Source organism: Drosophila santomea, chromosome 2R, assembly GCF_016746245.2.
Source record: "Drosophila santomea strain STO CAGO 1482 chromosome 2R, Prin_Dsan_1.1, whole genome shotgun sequence".
Taxonomy (NCBI): Eukaryota; Metazoa; Arthropoda; class Insecta; order Diptera; family Drosophilidae; genus Drosophila; species Drosophila santomea.
In genome coordinates, this window is record NC_053017.2 from 16,506,541 (window position 1) to 16,532,505 (window position 25,965).

General features: G+C 44.8%; 7 protein-coding genes across 19 annotated transcripts; 2 read left to right on the plus strand and 5 right to left on the minus strand.

Moving 5' to 3' along the window:
• Nucleotides 1-54: 54 nt before the first annotated feature.
• LOC120445942 lies at nt 55-1,524 on the minus strand. Its single transcript, XM_039626608.1, has 4 exons — nt 1,477-1,524; nt 930-1,372; nt 426-593; nt 55-363 (listed from the first exon to the last, which is right to left on the minus strand). The coding sequence occupies exons 2-4, from the start codon at nt 1,363-1,365 to the stop codon at nt 101-103; spliced, it is 867 nt and encodes a 288-aa protein (XP_039482542.1). The 5' UTR covers nt 1,366-1,372; nt 1,477-1,524; the 3' UTR covers nt 55-100.
• Nucleotides 1,525-1,850: 326 nt separating this feature from the next.
• Nucleotides 1,851-7,558, minus strand: LOC120444893. Its single transcript, XM_039624880.2, has 12 exons — nt 7,352-7,558; nt 7,150-7,293; nt 6,943-7,096; nt 6,705-6,890; nt 5,801-6,650; nt 5,584-5,740; nt 3,960-4,205; nt 3,753-3,896; nt 3,496-3,646; nt 2,686-3,428; nt 2,213-2,502; nt 1,851-2,151 (listed from the first exon to the last, which is right to left on the minus strand). The coding sequence occupies exons 1-12, from the start codon at nt 7,535-7,537 to the stop codon at nt 1,950-1,952; spliced, it is 3,453 nt and encodes a 1,150-aa protein (XP_039480814.1). The 5' UTR covers nt 7,538-7,558; the 3' UTR covers nt 1,851-1,949.
• A 98-nt stretch (nt 7,559-7,656) lies between these two features.
• Nucleotides 7,657-14,159, minus strand: LOC120445361 (aspartyl/asparaginyl beta-hydroxylase). 13 transcript variants are annotated; one of them, XM_039625720.2, is made up of 16 exons: nt 13,979-14,157; nt 13,082-13,135; nt 12,705-12,890; nt 12,482-12,649; nt 12,085-12,425; nt 11,897-12,019; nt 11,658-11,838; nt 11,373-11,450; nt 10,988-11,017; nt 10,783-10,890; nt 10,192-10,629; nt 9,795-9,889; nt 9,080-9,320; nt 8,907-9,012; nt 8,129-8,854; nt 7,657-8,071 (listed from the first exon to the last, which is right to left on the minus strand). In XM_039625720.2, the coding sequence occupies exons 1-16, from the start codon at nt 14,028-14,030 to the stop codon at nt 7,921-7,923; spliced, it is 3,078 nt and encodes a 1,025-aa protein (XP_039481654.1). In that variant the 5' UTR covers nt 14,031-14,157; the 3' UTR covers nt 7,657-7,920. The 13 variants fall into 13 exon arrangements, with proteins under 13 accessions (XP_039481654.1, XP_039481653.1, XP_039481656.1 ...); XM_039625719.2 differs by having other exon boundaries at nt 11,897-12,022; XM_039625722.2 differs by lacking the exon at nt 13,082-13,135 and having other exon boundaries at nt 11,897-12,022; nt 13,979-14,156.
• Nucleotides 14,160-14,616: 457 nt separating this feature from the next.
• On the plus strand, nt 14,617-16,024 carry LOC120445362 (GTP-binding protein Rit2). The gene is made up of 3 exons (XM_039625733.2): nt 14,617-15,023; nt 15,220-15,276; nt 15,367-16,024. The coding sequence occupies exons 1-3, from the start codon at nt 14,804-14,806 to the stop codon at nt 15,882-15,884; spliced, it is 795 nt and encodes a 264-aa protein (XP_039481667.1). The 5' UTR covers nt 14,617-14,803; the 3' UTR covers nt 15,885-16,024.
• A 1,424-nt stretch (nt 16,025-17,448) lies between these two features.
• Nucleotides 17,449-21,707, minus strand: LOC120445363 (ras-like GTP-binding protein Rho1). Its single transcript, XM_039625734.2, has 5 exons — nt 21,506-21,707; nt 20,686-20,849; nt 19,271-19,420; nt 18,856-18,936; nt 17,449-18,795 (listed from the first exon to the last, which is right to left on the minus strand). Exons 2-5 carry the CDS (start codon nt 20,839-20,841, stop codon nt 18,604-18,606), a joined length of 579 nt encoding a protein of 192 aa, XP_039481668.1. The 5' UTR covers nt 20,842-20,849; nt 21,506-21,707; the 3' UTR covers nt 17,449-18,603.
• A 129-nt stretch (nt 21,708-21,836) lies between these two features.
• Nucleotides 21,837-25,274, plus strand: LOC120445360 (polynucleotide 5'-hydroxyl-kinase NOL9). The gene is made up of 4 exons (XM_039625718.2): nt 21,837-22,358; nt 22,418-22,642; nt 22,703-24,886; nt 24,945-25,274. Exons 1-4 carry the CDS (start codon nt 21,941-21,943, stop codon nt 25,214-25,216), a joined length of 3,099 nt encoding a protein of 1,032 aa, XP_039481652.1. The 5' UTR covers nt 21,837-21,940; the 3' UTR covers nt 25,217-25,274.
• Nucleotides 25,246-25,680, minus strand: LOC120445364 (39S ribosomal protein L34, mitochondrial). Its single transcript, XM_039625737.1, has 2 exons — nt 25,563-25,680; nt 25,246-25,499 (listed from the first exon to the last, which is right to left on the minus strand). Exons 1-2 carry the CDS (start codon nt 25,583-25,585, stop codon nt 25,277-25,279), a joined length of 246 nt encoding a protein of 81 aa, XP_039481671.1. The 5' UTR covers nt 25,586-25,680; the 3' UTR covers nt 25,246-25,276.
• Between the last annotated feature and the right edge of the window lie 285 nt (nt 25,681-25,965).

A 25,965-nucleotide genomic window follows, 5' to 3' on the forward strand; every position in this document is an offset into this window, starting at 1 on the left:
ACGGCTGCTTACCGAATTTGAATTCAAATTTAACCGATGGTTATGATATTGATGATTAAAATTTAAATTTGAGTGCTGGCGATATCTGCTGAAATGATATCTATTCAATGTCCATATCGTCTAAGCGTCCACGAACTCGATTCTTGCGCTTGTGTTTTTTAGTGGGCGGCGGCAGGAAACTCTCCAGAAATTCAATGGTATTCATAATGGTTTCCGAACTAACGTTTCCAATGTAGTTCTTGTCGAAGTAGACGACCGGTACAGGTGCCTCCGTTGAGAGGAGCAACTTGTCGCAGTTGCAGCGCTGTCCCTGAATTTTGGCATCCAGCGTTTCCACCTCCGAATCTGTGGTATTTGATTTGTCTGGCAATAGATATATAAATAGGTCAATCTATTTCTGTTCCCTTTAATGAGTTGCAACCCACCGAAAAGGGGACGAAAGCACTCCTTGACCTGAATCCACTTGGTGCAAAACTGTTTGATGAAACTGTCGTTCTGATTGAAGAAACTGCGCGCCGCATTGTCAACTCGGTATTTCATGAATCCCGGCACATACGGCCATTTTCCCTTTGCGGCGTAAAAGCAAATGATGTCTAGAAAATAAAAATGAAAGAATGTGTTACTCTACAAACCTTGAAAAATGCTTCAGTAAATACAAAAATAAATAAATATATTATCCGCTATAAAGGTTTAAAGACTATCAAGCATACTTAATTTGAAAAAGCATTGATAATTCAGTTTTTAAAAATGTAGCATACTTTAAGGCTTAGAAGGTATTCGTTGCTTAAAATAATTTCAATGAGTTGAGGAAGACTTTTAAAATATTTGAAAAAATATATTTAATTTGTTCAAAATACAGAGAATTGGATCTAGAAACTTTCTGGTTAAATCTGGAAAAATCCCATTACAAAATTGGTTGCTCAACTCACAGGGCACATGGAAGAGGTGAAGAAAGGTGCGCTGATGCTCCAAACTCGAAATGAGATGAATGCCACTGGACCGGCGATTGGCCAGGACCTTTCTGCCGGCAAAGGGAATCTCATCCACACGGACACTCTTCAGATATGCCTCGCCCATTGTGCATAGAAAGATGACCAAAAATAGAGGCAGAATGCGCAGAGCGATTTTCCGACGCAGTTCCATGGCCGAACTTTTCACTACCCAGTAATAAACGCGACTGACGAATGTCCTGCAGGAGTTGTCAGACACCTGAGTGATTTCACTGCGCTCTATTGATTTTAATTGTGCTCGAGGCTGACACAAATCCAGGCACTCGGGATACATTGCATGTGCTAACCCAATTTGCCAGCCACAAGGTTCATTGCACTTTTGCCTCATGGCAAACATACATGTTGAAATTATCATACAAATTCTAGACATCCAAATGAAGTCACAGGAAATGCAGTATGCAAATAGGCAGTCATTAGCTAATATGTACATATATTACTCAATATAGACGAGATAATCACAAGTTACCTGATCTATGAATAATCAATCCACTTGCAATTGCAATCCATCTTAACGTGGAAGAACTACTGAACTATTACGAACTCATTTCTCATTGCCGCCACGCGGCGTATACTTAATTTGCGAAACCTGATTTTATGGCACGCTTTTTCCCCTCAAACATTTTTAGAATGCCGTAGTATAGATATAACCCACGTGTTGCAAATTCATTTTATGGCTTATCAAGTTCGGCACACTTGGAAATAGGAAAGCGAGGCAAATTACCAGACAATTATAAAAGGTATTGGTATTTTTTAGAGTTATGTAACCATTAAGCCTAGAGAAACTAATTTATATTTAAAACCAAAATAGCAAATAATTTACAGAATGATTGAAATGTTGGTTCTTACATATTGCTAGTAGTTTATTTCCTTACAATAGCTTGGTGCTAACCTACTTTCTACGCATATTTATATTTACATTTTTGCATCGCTTGAGCAGAGCTACGAAATATTCGCCTTTTCGCTGAGTATATGGGACCATAGATTCACCCTGTCCGTCTGGAATTCGCTGGCCACGTGAACCTCGCAGCCTTCGGAGGGATCTGGTGCATTTGCGATCTCGTGATAATCGCATATGCCGTCGGGACGTGACTGGAGCACCTCAATGGAGCAGGGGTTCAGTGACTCGGAATTCCTGGGTTTTCTGCGAAGCGAATTGATTCATTATTTACCCATACTTACCATATCATTAGACTTAGACTCACCCAAACTTGGCGAAATGCACGAAGTAGTCCACGAAGGAATGGATCACCTTCGCCTCCGTGGAGTTCCGCTGAAAGTCCGGGAAAAGCAGTGGACTACGGAACAGATACAGCAGGTCATCGCAATGGACCACGCCGTATTTTCCACTCACATTCGCAGATGTATATGCAGACGCATAGCTCAGGGATCCGCGATAGTTGAAACTATATAGGTAGACGGGATTCGGCGTGTGGCAAACATTCTTTCGAATGGTGTTGTACAGGGGCTGCTTGAAACCCCTATCGGATATTAACTGGAAAGCAGAGATTTATAAATAAAAGACGTATAAAAATAGAAAATACAGTAAACTGGTTGCTAAAGACTAAATTATTCTTATTCATTTTCATACTTTAAAATGCAGTTAGCTTGATCATTTGCCATTGCATCATTTAGCTTAGATAATAAATTAGCACCGGCACCAGCACTTTCGACTTACATTCATGAACCCTTGAACGGTCTGCTCGTTGACTTCGTGCTGGCCCTGGAAATACACTTCCACCAGCAGATCCACCATCCTTTCGCGCCTCTCCTGGCTGAAGCTGGCCGGGAATTCCATCAACTCCTGCAACAGCTCGTCGAACCGGATGTTAAAGCTCTGGCGGAGCGTCTCGTTGCCCAGGATGTTCACCACCCGCACAGCTCCCTCGCCTGGCACGGTGCCCAAGAGCAGGGGAATGGATGTGGGCTCTCCTTGGGCCAGGATATCCTTGGGATGCTCGCTGAGAAAAGCCTCGCCTTCCAAACCCCTTTCAACCACCGGACGGAAGTTGGTCATGTGGTCCACATCCCAGAACTTGAGACCATCGCCGGCGTTCAGCAGTTTGGTGGCATTTACTCGACGCAGTGCCTTGGCCAGCTTCACCGTGCTCAGATTCCTTGCATCCGGCACCTCGGCGAACTCCGCCAGGAGGCGAGCCTGCTCCAGAGGCTCATCCGCAATGGCAAAGGGCACATTGGCCGTGCCGCTCATGCTGATCACACGATGGAAGAGTCCCTGGGATCTGGGACTCAGCAGGTGCATGTGGGCAGCCACTCCGCCGGCACTCTGGCCGAAAATGGTCACCCGCTGAGGATCACCGCCAAAGAAGCGAATGTTGCGCTGCACCCAACGCAGCGCCAAGTTCTGATCCTTCAGGCCAAAGTTGCCAGACATCACGGCATCCTGCGTCGATAGGAATCCTTTGTGTAGAACGCCAAAGACAGGAGAGTTACACTGTTCTCATGTTTTAATATAGCTTGGACTTACCAAAGGGTCCCAGTCTATAGGCCATGGTCACCAGAATCACTTCACCCGAGTCCATAAAGTATTCAGGACCTGTTATTCCTGGGCCTGCAGAGCCGCCAAAGAAGCCACCGCCATGGATATAGACCATCACAGGTAGTGCCGGTTTCCGAACCTAAATAGGGTAATCGTTTAAGCTGGACAGGATTTCACAAAGCCGGATCATCACTACTGACCCTGTACTTTCTTAGATCCTCCAAGGGAATTCGATTTTAGCTCACCTCTGGCCTGTAGACGTTCAAGTAGAGGCAATCCTCATCGCCGTAGATTACTGGAGTCGGCAGCAGATAGTTCTTCTGGATGCAGTCCATCTTGGGCCCACTGGCATCGTACACCCCCAGCAACTTGGGCATCACCTTGGGGTTCTGCAGAAGATGTAGGTAGTTCATAGAGGGAGTCTCTTGGCTAAGATGCTCAATCAAACTTACACTGAATCTCAGATCTCCGACGGGCGGCAGGGCATAGGGAATGCCCATGAAGGCCTCGAATCTCTCGGACTGATAGCCCTGGAGGTAGGTGCCCTTCAGGCAGCCGACGCTTGGCGGGCACACGGTGAGCTGGTCCACAGTGGCCAAGGCCGTGCAGAAGGGTCCAGGGCCAGCCAAGAAGAGCTGGCCAAGAAGCAGCGGTAGTAGCTGTAGCATCCGTAGTTGAATCATCGCCGGCGGTCCACGAAATCACTGAAAATAGAGCTAATGGATCATTAGTTATGCAAAACGATTGCTTATTTATGATCAATTTTGTGGCTGCCAATGCTTCGCCAATGCTTTGCGTTAACTCGCTCAAGATGATGTCAACTTTAAATCGGTCTTAAATGGATTTGCCGACCATCATTTTCATTGGCGCTATCACCATCATCATCCTGGTGGAAAAGCGCACTTACTTAATTCCGGGGAAAATCGCACGAAGAACCTTACGCGACAGAGGCCCAAATCGATCTGACGATTTGTTCGGTTGAATCGTGAAGAAAACTTTTGCTCCGTACCAGTGACTCTCTGCCCACAATCTTAAAAAACAAAAAAAGGGGCTCCAACAGCGACAACTGTGCTGTGGAAAATTTATACAGATCAGCGCGATGTGGCGATTTAGCCAGCTGGTTGGGATCGTTTCGAGAACGGTTCACACGGCGTATGCTTGATCGGTGCGGATGGCAATTGATCTGGAACTGCAACTAGCATCTAGCATCTAGCAGCTAGCATCTAGCATCTACCAGCGACCTCAACCGAATCTGGTTAGGGTAATTTGAAACACGAGCCGGAACGAGTAGAAAGTGTTTCCCTGTCCAGCGAAACTGGAAGTGGATTACTTACCCTGATCCGCCAGACTTGACGACTTGCGATCAACTGCGATCGCTTCGTATCGAAATGTTTGCTTTTATCCTGTCTCGCCTCGCAAATTTCGCTTTCAATGCATTCACACAGAAATAAATCACGATGCAGATGTCACTTAAAAAGGTATGGTATTTTGTTGCTCCCACAGATTAATAGTTTTCACTAACTAGTTGCAGCAACTATTGGATACACAATTTTGCCATTACAACAATTAGATCTTATGCAACTTGAATACACTGAAATACTAGAGCACATTACAGTCATAAACAATACAATGTGAACCCTAGATATTTGCTCACTTTCGCTTTTATCCCCTACATAGAACGTCACGGTTCTCACACCCATGGATCGTGTTCCACCTTAAGATAGCAGAGAAGTATGAGAAGTATCACTGGGCAAGAGGTTTCCCCTATCGGGCGAGATTTATTGCTCTGCGGATCGACGGCAATCTTATCTCATCGTTTGTCGTTGTCGGGCCTTTTATTCGCACTTAATCTCATTTCTTGCACATTCTGCATATGTAAATTGACCTTCGAATGGGGCAGCAGGCATTTACGAAAATGGAACGCACTTACAATGCCCCAATGAAAATCTGGGGTATCTGCAACGATTCCCATTCCCATTACACATTCTGTTCCATTTCGCAAATTAATGGGATTTATTTAACGCGGGTTCATTCTTACATTAACCCGATGTGTAGATACAATTGGATTGAGACCTATGAAAACAGCTTTTTCCATATGGGAAATGCTGAGAGCTGCATGCTGTTACGAATATCTTCCAGATACTTTTCTTTGTTGCCACCAAAGTGCAGATACTTGCACATGCCCAGATCCTTGAAATCCGAAGCTTTGCAGCTAGATGCTTCATGGAAAATTCTATAGGGATATAAAATGGAATAAATTAAAGTATATTTTGTAATAGTGTTTCTAGCTTACCCCGTTTGGGCAAAGTCCGTCATCAGCGAAGCCATTCGTTGGATAACCTTGGCATCCTCCGAATCCTTGGGAAAATCCTCAAAGCCAACCGGAATGCGTATGGTGTGCAGACCGTCATCCATGTGAACTGCTCCAAGTCCAAAATCGTCATCGGCGCCCGCAAAGAACTTGGTAATAGAGCTTAGGCCGATAAACTCAAAGATATAGATGTACAATGGATTCTCATCGAGATTGGCATAAGTGAGATACGTCGAAACAGTTTCGTAAATCGGAAAATAAAAGTTGAAATCACCGGAGATCTCTGCCAACTTGAACATGGTATCGTTGTTAAGACTGTCGCCTTTAAACTCATACGCCTCCAGTATTTCGCTGACCATCTGGACAGGAGTGCCCTCGGGCAGGTTGAGCAGCAGAGCCATGTGTTCCAGGAAGTTCTCATTGAACTCCGCCCGAAGCTTTGGATTTATGAAGGCACGCATTATGAATAGGGATCCCTCGCCAGCTCGAGAACTCAGGCTGAGTACCCAGGGCACCTGGTTAATGCGACCTGCCCTGTGGGCTTCCAGCGGATCCTCGACCAGGAAGGCTTCTGGAGATGGAGTCTCCAGTACTGGGAGATTGGAAAGGTGGGGCATGTTATCCCACACCTTTAAGCTGTCCACACTGAGCAGCAGTTTTTTTGGACACACTTCACGTAGCGCTTCAGCAAGATCCTGGCTGCTGAGACTCTCCGCTTGATCGATGGCCAACTCCTTGCCCAGATGCCTTGCCTGACTTAGGGGATCTTTAAGGATCTTTATGGCCGACAGATACATGGTGCCAGTCAGGGACATGGAATTTTGGAAGAGTCCTGGTAGTAAGAGTATTACTTAAGTGCGAACAAAATACAAAGTAGAAAACATACCCTTTGAATTCGGGCTGATCATGTGCAAGTGCGTAGAGATTCCACCAGCACTGTGCCCAAGGATCGTGACCTTTTTAGGATCCCCTCCAAATGTAGCTATGTGCTGTTGAATCCACTGCAGCGCCAATCGCTGATCCTTGAATCCGAAATTCCCAGGCATGTGCTCATCGCCAGTGCTAAGAAAACCTGCAACATTTGTTGTCGATGTGAGTGGTGGTTGATAATCCCTAGAACTTACCAAAGGGACCAAGGCGATAGCTAGCTGTTACCACGACCACCTTGCCGGTATCCATCAGATACTCTGGTCCAGTGGCCATCGGATGGGCAGAGCCGCCAAAGAAACCGCCTCCATGTATATACACCATCACCGGCAAGTTAGCTCCATCCCGTTTCTATAAAACCAAAGCAATCAGGATTATCCTAGGATGAGTGCAAATCTTGATACCTTGGGTCTGTAGACGTTCAGGTAGAGGCAGTCCTCCACGCCCATCAAGCCCCATTCCTTCGCAAAGTAGCTCCTCTGCATGCAGCTGTCTTTCGCCATTCCAGCATCGAGTACTCCCTCCCAGGACTCAGCCGGCACAGGATTCTGTAAGCATTGTATATACGTAATCCTCGTGAAAGCATCGACGGCAAGAACAATCCACCTTAAGACGCAGCGGTCCAACTGGCGGCTGGGCAAAGGGAATGCCCATGAAGGCTTCGAAGTCTTCGCTCTGATATCCTGGCATCAAAGTGCCTCGCATGCAGCCCATGTCCTTCAAGCACACATCCAGGGAATCCCCGAAAGCGACAGCTACCACAAAGAGTACTCCAACTCCGGCGAACAGCATTTCGATATGATCTCTTTTGGTGCAACAGAAGCTCACTTATATACTCCTCCATCTCGCTGCAGAGAGTGCGAAATGAGCAAATGCCGGTAATCAAGTGCATCAAATAAAAACCACAATTATCGAATCCTAAAAGGTTTTATTTCTGTAAAGTAGAAAAGCGTGGGTAAGCTGCCAGCCAACGCTAATCGTATATGATACACCGATAAAATGACGTCTAAAAAGCCTAAACACGCATTCAAGCCGAACTTACGACTAAGAGGTATAATTACAATGTCTATACAACATGGCGATTTAACTAACAATGAACGATGCGGTTTTGGAGAAATGTAACTAAATTACAGGCCTTGGAACCGGAGCTATTAATAAAACTAAGTAACTCCCGGTCAAATGGGTGATAAACTGCGGCGCTGGGCGGCAGTCAGCTGCGGATGCCACATATCCAGGATGAGTACAAGGCGTGGCTGGCTTCCGTTGTGCCACACCTCGTGTTCGAAGCTATCATCGAATATGAACAGTTCTCCCTCACGCCATGTTCTAAAGCAGTATATATATTAGTGAATAAAATTTAAACGTTTCTTCATTTTCCCTCACCTTTCCTGCTCTGCCACACGGAGTGAGGTTTTTTCCGGCTCTGGAGCAGCTAGCGTGAGGTGTGCCCTCAGTCGGCAATTGGTGGGTCCACAATGCGGCCACACATGCGTCTTGGCCTGCATAACACTGAACTTCACTTGGCCTCGTCGACAGCCGGCGGACTCGGGAAATTCCTCCAGCAAACTACAGGTGATTAGAGCCCTGCGGCAGTTGTCCTTCACCCGACGACCCTGGGCATATAGCTCATACTGCTGCCACACTCCCTTGTCGCGCAGCAGTTCCGCCTCATCCTCGAAGAATCCACTTCTGCCCAGCAGCGCCAGTCCCTCATCACGAATGGCACGCCAGTTGAGAGTCAGCCTCTCCAGCTGCCTTTCATAGCCCGTTTCCTTGGGCTGCCAAAATGGCTGTGCTCGCAGCCCGGGCTCATTGTACAGCGATCTCTGATAGAGGCTGGCAAAGAATCCCTTGGCAACGCCTTTTCTGTACACCTCAAGTGCTTCTGATTGCATGGACAGGCGCTGCAGGGTCTCGCCCAGCGACAAATAGAAGAAAGCCTCTTGGGTGCCCTCCTCCTGCGAGTCCACGGCATATTGTAGATAAGGCAGAGCCTTGGCGTAGTCAGCATGGAACTGTCGGAGAGCCAGTCCATAATGAAGTTGAGCCACTGCATTGGTTGGAAAAAGTTTCAGGGTTTCCAGAGCCACCTTTTCAACCTGCTGAAGACTGGGAGACAATCATAAAGTATTTGTAAATCAAAGTAGCCTGTCTTACCTACTTGTTTACCATAAGATAGGTGAGTGAGAGTTGGTTGCGAAGCCGTGGATCCTCAGGCAAACGTTCGATGAGCAGCTCGTGGATGGTAGTTGCCTGTCGGTGGTGACCTAAAATTCAATACGAAAATTCAATTAGGAAAACGTTACAGCTTAAATCATATGTATATTCACTTACCCAAAAATCTCAAATTCTCGATGCAGCTTTCGCCGGCGGTTTTGAACTCCTGATTGCTTGGAATAAGCTCGCCAAAAGCCAAATATCTTTTGTAAGCATCGATGGCTTCCCACAGGCGCTGATTGCTGCGCTCCTTCTTGGCCAGAACTTCAAGAACTCGGGCTCTTCCCAAATGGGTGGATGGCTCGTGGGCAAAGTTGGTGGTGAGCGTGTTAAAGGATCGCAGGGCTTGGGCATAGTTCTTTGGGGGTGGATATTAGTTCGCGATTCGCCAGCCAAAACACAAAAAAAGGGTTAGACAAAGTACAAAAGCATGCAATTAGTATAAAATCATTCTCTTAGGTATTGAAACGCAGTTGACAGGATTTCCAAGGATGAGCCCGCGACCAAAGCTTCCTCCTGGTGGGTGTGTAGTTTTTGGAGTAGCTGGTCGTGGGTTCATCCCAGTCATATGCATTTCCTGAAAAGAGCGTTTCTATAAATACATGAATATGGTTAGATCCTATGGTTTGATTAATAATCCTTTGTTGTTCTTACATGACTAAGCAGTTATATGATCTAATGAACTTGACAAGCAAACATAAACTAAAGCTTTGAAATGAGATTGTGTTGTTTGTTGTGATGTTCTTTAGTGATTGTTGAGCTAGAGATATATCGAAGGTATATAGTTCACGGGTTATTCCAGGCGAAGGAGACCCCTCTGGTTGCGACATACCTCCCTAATCATCTCCTCGTTGGCCTTGCGCAACTCCTGCTCGAAAGGATCCTCCTTCTCGGCGGGAGCAGCTGCAGCTTCTTTCGGCTTTATTTCTATATGGAATTAAGAATCTGAATTAGAACGATTTTAAGCAGAACAATGGAGTGACATTTTTTTGAACGGTTACGGCCTAGATAGCTCCACCTTGTGTGAGGTGTCAGTTTGTATCGATGTATCCTACGGCTAACACTTACGATCTGTTATGTGTAAAGCGATCGGTTTTTTGTCGTGTGTCTTAAAGTAGTGTTGGGCCTATGATAGCGATTGCTTATGTGATCGATCGAAAGTATGTTGGATGGAGAATGGAGACGGGTGGTCATCGACAGACGTGGTGATTTGTGCGTTTAGTAATTACGTGTCCAGCTGGGGTCATCGGAGTCTGGATCGCTCTCGAACTCCTTGACGGGCAGACGACCGTATTTGGCCTCCAGCCGGTTCATCAGATCAGCGTCGTCCACGTCGGAGATCTCGTCCTCCTCGTCGGTGATCTCCTCATCGCTATCGCCCTCATGCTCGTAATCTTCGATGGCCCCATCCTCGTATTCCACGTAGATATCGCTGCGACCGGTCGGCTGTTCGGGCTCCTTATCTTTCGGTTCGGGTTTGGTTTCCTTTGCCGCCTCCTGGGCGTACTTGTACATGGCACTCAGTTGCTCAAAGGTCTCGGGCACATAACTGGCCATGGAGGCCACGTTGTCGTCGCTATCGTGACGTACTTGCTCCTCCTCCTCCTCAATGTCGCTGATTTCCACCTCGATCTCCTCTTCGATTTCGATTTCCTCCTCGGAGTATTCTTTTTAGACAATGGGATATGACTGAGGTTAAAACTCTGGACTTTCCCAGGCGTATCATAAGGCGGAAGGCTTCCAGATCACTTGTCAGTCAAATGATTTGGAAGCAACTTCGGCTAAGCCGAAGTTTGCACTTAATAATTCATATCTCCAACCATCGTCCAGCAGGGGCAGCTCCTCCACATCGTCCGGTATGTGATCCTCGGCAGTGGCAATCGTCAATCTTCGCCTGAATATAGTCTCTGGTGCGGGCTCATCCTCAGCTATGCATTCACCACGGAAGATTCGAATGTTATTCGAGTTAAGGGATAATTAATTGAGCAAGAACAAAGCCATTCAACAATTTCCGTACATACATACATTGGTGGAATAATTTTAACAAAGCTGTGACTACAATCAGATTCAAGAAACAATATAAAATCATAATCAAAATAAGCTAACTGAAGAAAGTGCAAAATTTATACAGGGTTCATAGATTCTCCGGTTTGAAACAAAGATAAGTCAAGTACCAGACTTTGTTTTAGTTTTGTTAATACATCGAGAATATAGTAGATCACGAGCCAATAAAGTTAGAACGAAAAGCGGCGCTTAGTAATAGTTACTGAAAAGAATCCCCGGAGTATGGTTTATTTGATTAGCATAACATTTGGCGTGCTTGGCGGATATGATTGATAGAGATCAAGAGCAGAGAGCGGAATACAAAGAGCGGAGATTTGGGGAGAGCAGATCAGCATTGAAGACTCACTTGTATTTGGACTTTTCCTTATCAATACAAGGCGTGAAACTAAGGCAAGTGCAACGCCAACGCCAAATTTAACGGCAACTGTAAATGAGTCAGGTTTTAGTATGATAAAACAAACAAATGCCTTTTGCACTTTCTTGTACAATTTCGGTTTCTAAGTTCTTGGTTGTGTGGGTGTACATATCTTTCTGTTTTTGGTAAGGTGGAGCGATTCAGTCGGTCAGTTCTTAAGGTTCTAAGCCTGCGATATCCGTTAACCGTTCAACTATTCATTCCTTTGCTACTTACGTGATGCCAACCAAGAGGAGCCCTCTTCTTTGGGCTCCTCCTCGTCATCCTGGTCTTGATCCTGCTCCTCACTCTCTACTGCTTTTGCTGGCTCTGTATCCTCGACATCATTTTCAAATTGCTGATCGAGGGACTCAAATTCGTCGTCATCAGCGTCATCTGCATCTTTTTTGTATTGGTCCTGCAATAAACAATTCATGTAGCAACAAATACGAAGACCAAGCAAACTATCTACTAACCTCATCGTCGTCGTCGTCATCATTAGCATCTGCTCCAGGAGCACTTTGTGCCGCAGATTGGGATTTTGGCGCCTCTACGGATTCTTCGACCTCTTGCTCTTCCTCATCCTCATCATTGTCTTCCTGCTGCGATTATTAAACATTAGTTTTGGGAAATGTTCAATCTTTTTAAAAACTAAAGATCATACCTCCTCAGCTTCCGATGGCGTGGCTTCAGTGGATTCTACTGCATCATCATCCGCTGCGGGCTCATCCTCTGCATCCTCTTCATCTTCCTCAGCTTCGTATTCGCCAGTGGCTTCCGTTGTTGCTTCGGTGGTGGCTTCCACAGTTGCCTCTACGGTGCCTTCATCCTCGTTATCCTCCTCCTCTTCCTCCTCCGCATCTTCGGCTGTTATGTTTTCGCCCGCGTTGTTCTCCTCATCTTCATCCTCCTCCTCTTCTTCGTCTGCCTCTGGTTCTTCCTCCTCAGTCGGCTGCTCCTCTTCCTCCGGTTCTTCTTCTAATTCTTCCGAGAGGGGCTCTTCTTCTGTAAAGTTTTGGTTTATTATTTAAAAGAATTTGTATTAAGTTACGTTAACTTGCCTTCCTCTTCATGATCATCATGGTCATCATGATCGTCGTGGTCATCATGATCATCTAACGCCTCTCCAGAGGGTTCCTGCACATCATGACCATCGTGCTCATCCCGATGTTCGTCCACCCAGCCATCGAAAACTTTCGAGAACCTAGACTCCGATAGGGGAGTGTCCACTGAAAGAAACCAGTATAATAAATAATCTCAATTTGTAAGAATTCATTTACTTACAATCCTCCAGTCCGCGATTCTCCATGATGATCAAACCCACCAAACCGAGGAGCACCGCCATCAGGGCGAAGAATATGATCTTGGCGCACCAGTGACCGCCAGTTCCGTGATCGTGATGCACGTGCAGGTGGAGATCTTCGTTTCCCATCTTTGTAATGTGAACGCCGTGCGAAGATTCGTCGTCATCTGAGTTCCGACATTTGCATGATAATGAATAATAAAAACACATGTGATTACAAACAGTTTAATTGAATCCACCTTCGAGTGTTTCACTTGGATTTAGTAACTGAGCGAGACATTCAATTAATTTGGCAAAGCATTCCGGGGGGATCTTGGGATAAATGCATGTGTACATATAGGGGGATCTATTGCTCTACCTTGAAAACTGGACTGACGCAGAACACTCACATCGCCCTCGGACTTGCGATCATCTAGACGAAAAGTTAGTTACAATGAGACATATACCGGCATTACAAGCTGATAAGACAGCATGGGGGAAGGGGATAAAGGGGAATTGTTTATGCCAAAATAGGCACAACGGTAAACAAAGAAGCCGCCAGTCATGCTCTTGGGCAGTTGGCCAAGTGAAATTATATGGCTTTACACATTCGTATGTAGTATGTGGCTACTTATTTCGGTGCCGTGGGTGTAATGGCCCCAGTATCTTTACGGAAGCATCATCATCTGGCATCGCATCTAGTATCTAGATCTCTGTTGCTGTTCCATTGGAATTAATTTGCCGACGAGGTGACGAGCTCTCCATTCTCCAATGAGAGAAAGCAAACGATGAAAAGAGAGCCAGAGAGAGAGAGAGCGAAAGAGGGAGACAGAAATAGAGATAAGAGGATATCACAGGGACAACGAAACATCTGTGTGTTGCCTTGGGAAAAAGATAAATAAATCAGGGAAAACCACTCTCTCTGCTTTTTCTCTATTTTTGCACACCGATTCAATGCCCTTTTTCCGCCGCTCCCTATTCAAATATCCACTTTTGGGCCTTGTACCACCCCCCCCATTACCATCTCCGCACATGTCATGCATATATATTTTCCTGCTCGATCGGCACACGCATAGCGACAGAAAACAGGCGAGATGTATAATTTTATATAATAGGGCAAAGTTATTTTTAAAGGCACTCGACAATATTATTATGCTAATAAAAGAAATGAACTGCTTGCTATGCGGCGGCGGCGAAAAGACAAAACCGATTTTTACATCAAATAACGGTCCATTCGAGAATGATTGTAGGCAAAAGTACCGTAACAAGGACTTACCGCGTTTTCGGCGCTTATCCTTGCGCTTACGCGGCTGCACATCGCCCGACATTTTGCTCACAAAAGGCACTGAAACCTATGCGCCAATTTAATATAGAGTGTTTGTTTTTCCTTTTCGAGCGGACCGGGCAAATCTGGCGATCTGGATCGACGAACAGCACGTTACTAAATGCAAATACCGCTCGCACCGTGGGAAAATTATTTATAAAGCTACTGGCGTTGCCAGATCAGGCGGGAATGATGGCAGTTGGCGATGACAGCTAGACAGTTCTGGCTGGAAAAGTCATGGCAGCTCTGTAAAAATAATTTTAACAAAGTCTTTTAAACAATTTATATACCAATAATTAAAATGTGGTGTTTACAAAATTTATTCGTGTTTGGAAACTAGTTAAATTGAATTAAATTTTCAATGATTTAGCAAGGCGACTATTCAGAATACACAATTATTAAAGTTTCTGTGACTAATTAATTTTTTTTATAAGGGGTGTCTATGCGCTATAACGATAAGATAAAAAAGAGTTAATTTAATTCATATGTTTCATAAGTAAAAGCTCAAGGTATTATATATTAGAAATTTATTAAAATACAAAATAATAGCTACCTTTTAGTATCGCGTGGCATTCAAATTCATGCGCACTGCAGTCTCCAGTATCGCTAGAGACTTGTGTCACGCGCCCATCTCGAAGAGAACCAACCCCGACCAAGAAAAAAACAAGAAAATAATACACAATTGGCGACGACGGTGCAGAGGTTCTCCGTGTGATCCGATCGAACGGGACTAGGACCGACACGGACCAGGTCTAAATCCGTGAGGTCAGCGGTATTATGGCCGGCGACATGTCCATCGGCTGTGCGGCCCTGAAGCGATCCAGCAAGCTGAGGTCCTGCACCAGTGCCGCCGACACGGACTCAATGCGGGTGCCCAGCGACCACAGGGACAACGGGAGCCTGATCAAGCCGCCTCCGGTGCCGCCGCAGAATATGCGCGGCGGTCTGCGGGTCTACAAGATCGTCATCCTTGGCGACGGGGGCGTTGGAAAGTCAGGTGAGCCAGTATGACATGGATTAGCCGAAAGAAAACGCCGAGTTATCACTGCGCACTTTGATTGGGGCTGCGAAAAATCAATAAATTATCTCAATTTCTTTTACGCTTTGTTTTGGCCCCCTCACCACCGACACCCACGAAACTCCACCAACCACCACTCCAACGCCCTCTGAAAACGACGACGAAACCCGAACAGCTGTCACCCTTCAGTTCGTGAGCCACAGTTTCCTGGACTACCACGACCCCACAATTGGTGAGTAAGGCGCAGGACGCATGGCGTCTAAGGAAAAGCCCCCAACCCCCCACTAAATGTATACCGGGTTTGTTTTTTTTTTCGCCGCAGAGGACTCCTACCAGCAACAGGCGGTCATCGACAATGAAGCCGCCCTGCTCGACATCCTTGACACCGCCGGCCAGGTGGAGTTCACGGCCATGCGGGACCAATACATGCGTTGCGGCGAAGGTTTCATCATTTGCTACTCGGTCACCGACCGCCACAGCTTCCAGGAGGCATCCGAGTACAGGAAACTGATCACCCGGGTCCGCCTGTCTGAGGACATTCCGCTGGTACTGATTGCCAACAAGGTGGACCTGGAGTCGCAGCGACGCGTGACCACCGAGGAGGGACGGAACCTGGCCAATCAGTTTGGCTGCCCGTTTTTTGAGACATCGGCTGCACTGCGTCATTATATCGACGAGGCGTTCTACACGCTGGTCCGCGAGATTCGGCGCAAGGAAATGCAGAAAGCCCTGGGCACGGACTCCAATTCGGAGAAGATTCACACGGGGCGACGGAGTCGCTGGTGGCGCATCCGATCCATCTTTGCATTGGTTTTCCGGCGCAGACGAAACCTCAACTAGACCAGGATGCGGATTCCTTCAAACGAGTGCAATATTAACCACAGAACCGAGTAACTTTTGTTCGCTATATTTTGTATATAGCACACACCCATCAGATACAACATACAAAAGAGAATTAACCGATCGAGAAGGATAACTAATTGTTATGGCCACAGTGGTTTATTTATTATTTGTTACAAAAACTATTTAAAGTACTTGTTGTTGGCCGGAAAGGATAGCGAGGCAGTAGATCAGCGATAGAGTATATCAATACGTTTAAGCACCGATCCAAAAGATACATATTAACAATGCACGTACATATGTTTATGTAGTAAATATTACTAACGTTGATTCCTAGACGAGAGCGCGATTAAGCAAGTGTGGCAATTGGCTAAAGCTCAAAAGCATTTAAATTCAGCAAGATCGAGGGGTAGTCCCCAACTAACAATCTGATAACTCTGAATCCTAGCCAGGAGATTAACCCAACAGCCAATTGCCAGGTGCGAAGAGCAGAGTAGGGGAAGATTTTTAAACTTATGTATGTACGTATTTACCCAGAATACACGCACATGACATACGACACGAGCCACACATTTAACTAATCGAATAAATGTTGAATTTAATGTATACTAATATTATAAATCGATCGATCGACATAAGTATGTAAAACGCGGGAACATTGCAAATTATGAAATATGAATGAGAACGTGCGTTCGTTCAGATCCAAGCCCAAAATTGATAATTTATAAGTCCACGACAGCCGATGCATTTGTTGTTTAAGTTTGAGAAAAGTTTATTGTTTATATTGTTAAGGACACACGTGTTACGCCTAAGTTTATTTATTATTAGTTTAACGAAATCTGTTGATTACTTTTACCACAAGCAACCACCACACATCACGTTCTCTAAGCATTCACCATGAGTTCCTCTCATCAATGTTAACTGCATCACCAGAAACAAAATACTAACACGGCTTTAATTACTCTGTTTGTTACATGATCCCACAACAGTTGAATGGACTACCATAATTACTAATAATTAATTGTTATTGCGAATCCTGCAACCGTTCGAACCAAACAGATCGACTGACGAAATCAACAGCTAAATACGAAAACGAATCAAATGCGGGTAGAAATATAATAGAAATGCTTTCGCCGAAAGTAAAGTACGTTTTAAGAGAAAAGGCTTGGGAACTAGATGTTCAAAGCAATGTGTCGTGTCAATGTTGTTTCGAAAACGACATACCTGTTCGGGAATAATATTGAAACCTAATACCTAATCGAAGAAAAACCAAAACATTTTGATCCATAATGTTATGTACATTTTAAATGTAAAAAAAAATTAAATACAAAAGCACAAAATAAACAAAAACAATACCCTCAATAAAGATTTTTTTAACCCCGTTACCGATGTGTGTTTTGACTTTAAAAGGCGGGAACTCCCCAAAATATTATTTTATTTTATGATTGGCACCGTCAGACATCCATAAATCGATTATCTTAGTTCTCGTGATTAGCAAATCCCACGTTTTTTTTTCAAATAGCTGTCTAATTGAATTCGATCCCCGGCCAAATAAAACAGTGAGTTAAACCAAGAGTAGATCAAATGTACTGTTTATTCATAAGTATAATATAGTTTGGTTGTATCTGATGCATCTTCGAGTTTTTCAACTTCTGTGTGAGAATTACACGATTGACGGTACAAAATACAAAAAAGAGACATACACATATGTACTGTATAGTATAATTATATGTATATTCGTATTTTATAAAATCATAAAATACTCTTCATATAGTTTGGTTGTTTTGTAGTATCTTTTTTTTATGTTTTCCACTCGTTTTAATGCAAAGTACAAATATTAAAAACTCGCTTAATGCGCTCGAAATAGTTTTTCACTTCATCAAAAATTTTCCCTCTTAGCATCTCCCACGCGAAAACTGAATGCATCTCATTTGTGGCTTACGTTTAGTTAAATAAACATTTATCGTTTTTGTTTTTGTTTTGTGTTTAGTTCGGCTCTTGTAATGTAGTTTCGCTTCCAACTCGTATTGGCGGCCTGGTCTCTCTGTATCTGATAGATTTAATGGGAACATAACTCTCATCTTGACGCCTACGCCCTCCTTGGACCCCGGGATCCAACTTCCGATTCCGATTCTAATTCCACTGATTCACCTGACTCACTCACCCTCACATACGACACAATCTCATCCAGCCACAGCCGACTACACTTGACAACACAGTTAACAAAATAATAACATACATCTAGGAAGGGTGGACAGAAACGGACACAACTTGAATATGTTTACATATATCGATATATATTTGCTTGCAGTGGCTGACTGATTGATCTGCTCTGCCCTAGGTTTACAAATAATAATGCCAGAGTTATTACTGTTGTTTACTTCGGTTTATAACTACACTAGACTGTATATAAAATCAAATCCGCATTTGACATTCTACTTGGTGCTGCCTTCCCTTATCTCGCTGCTCCCTCCTCCGCCGATCTTTTAGTAGCTCAAGCTCTGTTTTCTGCTCATGTTGTTGCTATTGGGTGGTGCAGCTTCGTGTATCCGATGTTCTGGTTGTTCTTGATGTTGCTGTTGTTGTTGAGTGGTTGTTCAGCTCGTTATTGTTGTAAAAGGTGTGTATGTGTTGGTGTGTGTGTGTGGGAGTGTGTGTATGCTGTTGTTGTTGCTGTGTGTGTGTGTGGTAAAGATTTTCATGTTGTTGATTTGCTCTTTTAGAGCAAAAGGCATCTGGTCTTCTTCCTCTTTTTGACTTGCAGCGCGGCCCTAGTTGCCGTCTCGAAAACATCCCGCACACCCTCCTTGGACTTAGCCGAACACTCCAAATAGGCAAAGGCATTAATCTTCTCGGCCATGGCGCGACCCTCCTGCGGCTTCACCGGCTCCTGCTTCATTTTTGCTAGATCCTGTAAAGTCAGTTGATTAGATTATTGTGATTTCAATGGGCCAACAGTGCGTATACGTACCCGAATTGTGTTGGGATCATTTCGCAAATCTTTCTTATTTCCTACCAAAATGATTGGAACATTTGGACAAAAGTGTTTGACCTGTAAGAATGGTAAATGGATTAGTTAATGTCAAGTTTTTGTTTCATAAGCTGTATAGTCGAACGTAATAATAAACTTTTTTTTCCTTCTTATCTTTCACTCCAAAAAAAAAAGGAAATGATTCAGAGAGTCGAATCCAGTTACTAACTAGTAAAACCCTACAATACAATAAAACCCTACAATATTTTAAATCAAGTTGAACATTCTGGTCAACCTTATTTTATTACATACAAATTTCAAACCTATCTTTTGTCTATACTTATTAGTTCTGAAAAGTTTATAGTTCTTAACGATCGACTGATAGAAACAGTTCTATAATTGCGGTAGAACTCACCTCTGGGGTCCATTTTTCAGGAATATTTTCTAGCGAATCGGGTGAATCCACTGAGAAACACATCAGTATGACGTCAGTGTCGGGATAACTCAGCGGTCGTAGTCTGTCGTAGTCCTCCTGCCCGGCCGTATCCCACAAGGCCAACTCCACCTGGAGAATCGGATGCGGATTATTGAGAGTTGCGGTTGCAATTGTGTCATCAGGGTTATTAGATAGATGGGGTTATTGGGGCATGGGGAGGAGGTACGGGGTTTGGAGGGAGATGGGACAAGTTCGAGTTGAAGATAGCATGAGTGCGAGTACGAGTGCCAGTACGAGAGTAGTATGGGAGTGTGAGCAAGGAACTTGACGGAAATGCCAAACGAATTAATCACATCGAAGCGAGGCAAAGCGAAGTGGAATGACGTGAACTTGTCTGTATGTAAACGCTATCCAAACAGAAACACAAACAGAAACTGAAAATTGAAAACCCGCCATATTGCGCAGCAAAGGCAAACACAGTGTTTATTTCGAAAAAAAAGCGCCTGAAAATACTGTAGATCCCAAATGGAATATATGAACATATGAACATATAGCCAAATCATGACTTGATGCCCCAATGGAAATCGCACATTACATTCCGGAGAGTAAGGGAGTGCGCCCCCCACCCCCCCGTTCAGAAGAGAGTACAGGTAGGCAGGGAGAAAGAGTGAGAGCGCGCGCGAGAGAGAAACAGAGAGAGCGGGGGGCGGCGCAACGCATTAAACTGTATGTGCGCAACGGACTTGTATAAGACAAATACAAAATAAAAGAAAAGAAAACGAGCGGAAGGAAGGGAGCAGCTTTGCTGGTGTGTGTGTGTGCTGCCAACTCTCTGATTAGCATGTGTGCGTGTGTGTGTGCAAGTGTGGGGAAATGTGGCCAAGTGTGACTTAATCACTGCTATCAAAAGTTTAGATTCTTTGGAATAATCCAAAATTTGCACTCCACTTAACCGAAAACGATCTTAATTTTTTCTTTCGCTTTTCCAGACACCTTTGTTTATTGCCATGTCTGTGGGCATCAGGCGATATTGACTCATTTCACTTTACAGTGGAATAAAAGGAAATACGACGACCAAGGTGTGGGTGAAGTTGTGGGTGGCACAAACAAGAGAACAATAAACACACACCCATGGGAGCACACACACTCCCGCACACCCGCACAACTGCACACACACACACAGAGGCGGGTGGAAAGTGTAAGGAGGATACGCGCACTTGAAAAACGGAATGAATTGAGAATGCACACAAATTATAAAACGAGATCAGATGATTATCACTTGGGTGGCAGGGTGGGGTTATCAAGGGAGTGGGGGGTCAGCTGCCGGTTGGGGGTGGTAACAGGGCGAAGGGGACGGGGAGATACATAGGTGTGGGGTGGGAAAAGGGGCTTACCTGTTTGCCATCCACCTCGATGTCGGCCACATAATTCTCGAATACGGTGGGCACATAGACCTCGGGGAACTGATCTTTGCTGAAGACAATCAGAAGGCAAGTTTTACCGCAGGCACCGTCGCCGACAATTACCAATTTCTTGCGAATCGTCGTCATTGGAAGTTCTGCAAAAGGCAAAATCAAACTGTAGCAAGATGCAATGCAAGTGCAGCGGCGGCCCGAGGATTCCCAGTCCGAATCCGAATACAAATTTTCGATTCCGAATCCGAGTCAGCCGTTCTGTATTATATATTCGCGAAAACTGAACGAGCGCGACGCGAGCTGTTCAAAAAATTATCAAAATGAAAAAGCCACACACACACATACAGTCACACGCACACTGGTGGACACAGACACGAATACACGCGCGCGTTGGCTCTCTTTTCCGATAGCCCTCTCCCGCTCGCACACACACTTAGTCATACTCGCGGCTGGACGGCGATCTAATAGTCAAAAGTGTGGGGTTCTTTCTTATCTGGCCATTGTCCATTGTCCGTTAGCCGAGTTTTTCCCGTTTTTCTTTTCGATTTTTCGCATTCGCATTTTCATTTTGGTCGCGTCATAGGGCCGCCCGCTTCTCCACCCCTCTCTCCAACACTCCAGGAAACTCCTGTCTCCGCGCCCCGTCCCGCTCACACTTTATTCCAAAAACATCTCATCATCCACTCACGGTACGTGTATGTGTGTGTGTGCGTGTGTCGGTGCGCCTATGGCTGGGCGTGTGTGCATTTGTGTGCGTGCTGTGTGGAATTTTTTCACTGCTGCTCTTTCGGCCACTTACAATTTATATTGGTGATTTCACAACACTCAGCACGAATTCGACACTTAATTTGCTTACAAAATGGCACAAATTTGTTGATTCTTATGCGTCTACCGTTTAGCTATATCGTATAAAAGTTAATGCAATTACAAAAATTCGAATTGAACTCGACGATTTTTTCCCATGCAAAATGACGATGAACAATGTTCATCCGTTTCATTTCTCGGTAGCGGGATGAACGCTCGATGACCAACCAACGCCTTCGAGCGCAGGGCTGCTATAACCCCAATCGATAGTTGTCATCGATGGCAACTCTGTGTGCGGCATTCCAATGTGCGACCACGACTGGTCACACCGCACATATGTTATTCTTCGTACATCTCTCTTCTTCTTACATCTGCGGTCGCATGGCCCGGGAATTAAGTGTTGGTATTTTAACCGAAAAATTGAAAAGGAATGCTTAACGAACATATGCTGAAAGAAATGCAGCTGAGTTTCCAGCTCACCGAACAGCGAGAAATAGCCTCTGGTCGGCGTAAGCCGGAAACCCCACAGCACCGTCCAGCTGCTCCAAAACAAAAAGTTATTTCAAAGGTGGTCAGCAACCCCGCAAAGATTTCGGAACCAATGATTAAAAAAGCCCAGATGGAGTCGCCCAACAAATCCAAGAAAAATAAGACAGCCGGCAAAAAGAGGCCTCTTTTCAATAAGGAGTCGAAACCAGAAAGTCCTCCCTGCCAAAAGAGGCTTAAAAAGGATACGAATTTAGCTATAGAGAATCCTGTAAATAAATCCCAAACTGTTGCAGCTAAGAAATCTGCCACAAAAATCAAAAGTCCGAAGCTTCCTAGTCCTAAGGCTCATAAGATAAACGGTATGCTTTAGATCTAAAATTTCAACGTGAATTTATTTTAATATAGTTGCATTTTTCAGAATCAGATCAGAAGAAACCCAAAGTTAAAACGCCAAATAAAGCCAAAGAAGCAAGTTTACCTAAGAAGCAAAAGGCAAATGGAGACAAGAGCTCAAAGACGCTTGTACAAAATGGTCAGTTAGTCAAGACTTTTAAGATAAATGGCACTGGAGTGGAATCAAGAGATCTTGAAATGAATTCAATGGACGATTGGAGTGAAGAAGATGATTATTTAATGGAAAGTGGTAAGGTATTTTAATATCACCTTATCACCTTATGTTTCTTAACTCAAACTATTTTTTTAGGCTCTGAAAGCGATGTAATTGAAGAAATAGACGAGACATTTTTGAAAGACCCGAAGGTCTTTAAAGTTAAATCTAAAGGCAAACAAATAGATGTAATAGACATTCTTGCTCCTTTTGAAGTTGATGAATACCAACCTCTTTTGCTGGAAGGAGATGGCAGTGGAACAGTTCAAAAGATTAAGGTATTTAGGAGTGCACAGGAAGAAATTGACAGCGACGAAGAGGATAATGATTATGAGCCACAAGATAGCGAGGACTCTGTGTCTGAGGAATTCGACAGCGAAGAGTCTGACAGTGAAGACACAAGCAGCGCAGACTTTGACAGTAATGAAGATTTCTACAGTGAAGATAGCGAAGGAGAGGAAGAATTTGACGTGGATGACGATTTCGACAGTGAAGATAGCGATAGTGAAGAATTTGGAAGCGATATCTTCGACAGCGACGACCTCGACTCGACGTATGAGCCACCTGATATTGAGGGATTCTTTGATGATCCACCTTTGGGTATGCAAAGGGAGCCCCTCATTATAGAGGAGATCTTTGATGATCCTCCTGTGGGAAAAAATCAGAAAGAACTGGTTAGTTATAAGCCTAAGGTACAAGAACGTATAAAAGAGTCATGTGCTGTGGAGATTGTGGCAAAACACTCAATCGTTGTGCCCCCAGAAGAAGATTCGATTGAAGAAACTCCTAACATTGCTATAATAGAGCCTGAAGCTGCAATAGAAACCGAGGAGAATGCCGAGGTACCACTGCCTGAAGTTGAAACACCCGAAAAGCAACATGATAGTCAACCAAGCGATACCGCGTTTTACAGAAATCCGCAAGCAAATCGCACTGAGCTTAGCGTCTTTGAGAATAGTCTAAAGAGCAATCATGTGCTGGCCGTGATCAAAGAGGACCTCGAAGTGTATGGCACATTAGTGCTCACTTTGCTTAGTGGTCAAGTGTCAGTGAATGGTTACAAAGCACGCAGGCAGGAACCAATCACCGTTTATTCTCCCAAAGGCCTGAATTGGGTTTCTATATCACCAACGAAGACTAAAAAACCTCCAAAGGATGAGGTGAATTGGGACGAGCTCAACAAGAACTTTACACGCGTCCAGCTAGACAGGATTAAGAGCAGCTTTCAGAGTCAGGCGAATGCAATAGTTCTGCTGCACCGAAACACAAGTGCACAGCGACTCGTCGACACCTTTGGCAAGCACATGTCCCAAAATGTGTTCCCACTGGTCAATCCTTCAAATCGACCATTTAACCAAAGTGAAACCTTGTTGCACTGTCTGATTCAATCCTCCGATCTAAGTCGCACTCTGCAGGTCCCGCAGGTATGGAATAAGTTAAAAGTGCATGCCACGAGCCGAATTATCGTAGCCGGTGGTAAGGGCGTCGGAAAGTCTAGTTTATTGCGTTACCTCATCAATCGAAACCTTGGCCAGTTTCCATCCGTTTTGCTCATCGACCTGGACATTGGTCAGCCGGAAATATTTGTTCCCCAGACTATTTCTTGCACTGTAATTGATGAGCCTCTTCTGGGACCGGGATTCCTGTATAACAGGCAGCCGGAACATGCCATTGTCGTGGGCCACACCAACATTGTCCTGTGCGCTGAGCAGTATGCCCGAGCAGTCATCCAGCTTGTCCAGAACATTCAGAACGATGCCAAGTATTCAAATATTCCGTGGCTGATAAATACAATGGGCTACAACAAGGGCTTTGGTATCGAATTGATGGCTCTGCTGGTGGATCGCATACGTCCCACGGATCTTGTACAAATTGCCAGTCCAATTCCAATCAATAACTTTGATTCGGCCCTTGACTGGAGCAGTCTGTCGCAGATAAAACCCATTATATACTCAGCGGAGGAGTTCAGGGTCAAGGATATACCAAAATACTCACTCCATAAGCTGCTCAGTGCGGTGCCAGCAAAGGAAAAAGGAACCTGGAGTCTCAGCGCCAAGGACATGCGGTACTCCAATCTACTAACACGTCTCAGTTCCTGTCTGACCGGAAATGCCAAGTCGCTCACAGACTGCCAGCCGTTGGGAGTGCCTTTGGAGTCCCTGAAGATCCTGCATCCCACCAGCAAGGATTACACGCGCGAGGAACTGATTCGAGGCATGGAGGCCAATGTGGTATATCTGTGCAATCACGGGGCAGGTTTGCCCCAATGTTTGGGAATAGGTTTGTATACATCGACGTCCCGTTGTGGCTTATTAATTGAATTCCTGAATTCGTTTAGGTGTGGTTCGTGCCATCGACTACGACCGAAAGGAGTTATTCCTGGTGCCAGCAATGCCTTTACAGAAGATGTCCCAGGTGGATTGTCTTATCCTCGGCGGAGAACTGACCCTGCCGCAGGGCTACTTCCGCGATCAGGGGCAGGATGTGTCCAGCAGTGTGCCCTTCGTGTTCATCCTTGACGATTCGAAATCTTCGAAGAGTATTCAGCAGATCTACCATCGTTCGCCAGCCTTCCTGGGAGTACCGCCAAATCAACGAAACGGAAACTGATCATACTGAAGCAATCAAAAAAGATGATATGTAAATAAAGTTAGGTTTATTAACACAAGGCTAGTGGGATAAATTGTGGCGGCCCCTGAGGATTCGGTTCATCAGCACTCGTCGTCCTTCGGGCGTGGACATCCTCGTATTCCAGCCGTGCACATTGATTCTCTTCACCTCCATGGGTTTCGGAAAATGGCAACGGACTTTCGGTTTCAGCACCGCCCGATTGAAGGCGTGCTTATCCCGCACGATTAAAGTTTGTGCTGTGCTGACAACCGCCAGACAGGTTCTGCAATGTCATAAATTGTTATTAAACCATACAGAAGCCATGGTTTATTCATTATTTACTTACCTTTGGAGCATTCCTTGCAGCATGTTAAGTAATTTCCAGTTAGTATGACCGCTCGATGTCCGAAAAATACCGCATGAACAGCCGGTAAGCTTGTGCGGCGTTGCCAGACCAATGCGTTCGAAATTTCGAACTTAGCTTCAATGCTAGTTTTCATTACAATGCATAACACTTTACATACAAGAGAGCACAATACAAAATCATACAATTGATTTAATTATCTTCCCAAGTCATGCGTCAAATTGAAAAACAGGAAGTGGGGACAAGCCGCTTACTATTTAATGGAGCCAAACCTAATTAAAAACTATCGAATTGGTATTGCACCATCTCTAGCTACCCACGATGATTGTGGCAGCGCAGCTGTTGAGAATGAATCCGCGAGATACATTTCGGTATATTTCCCGCG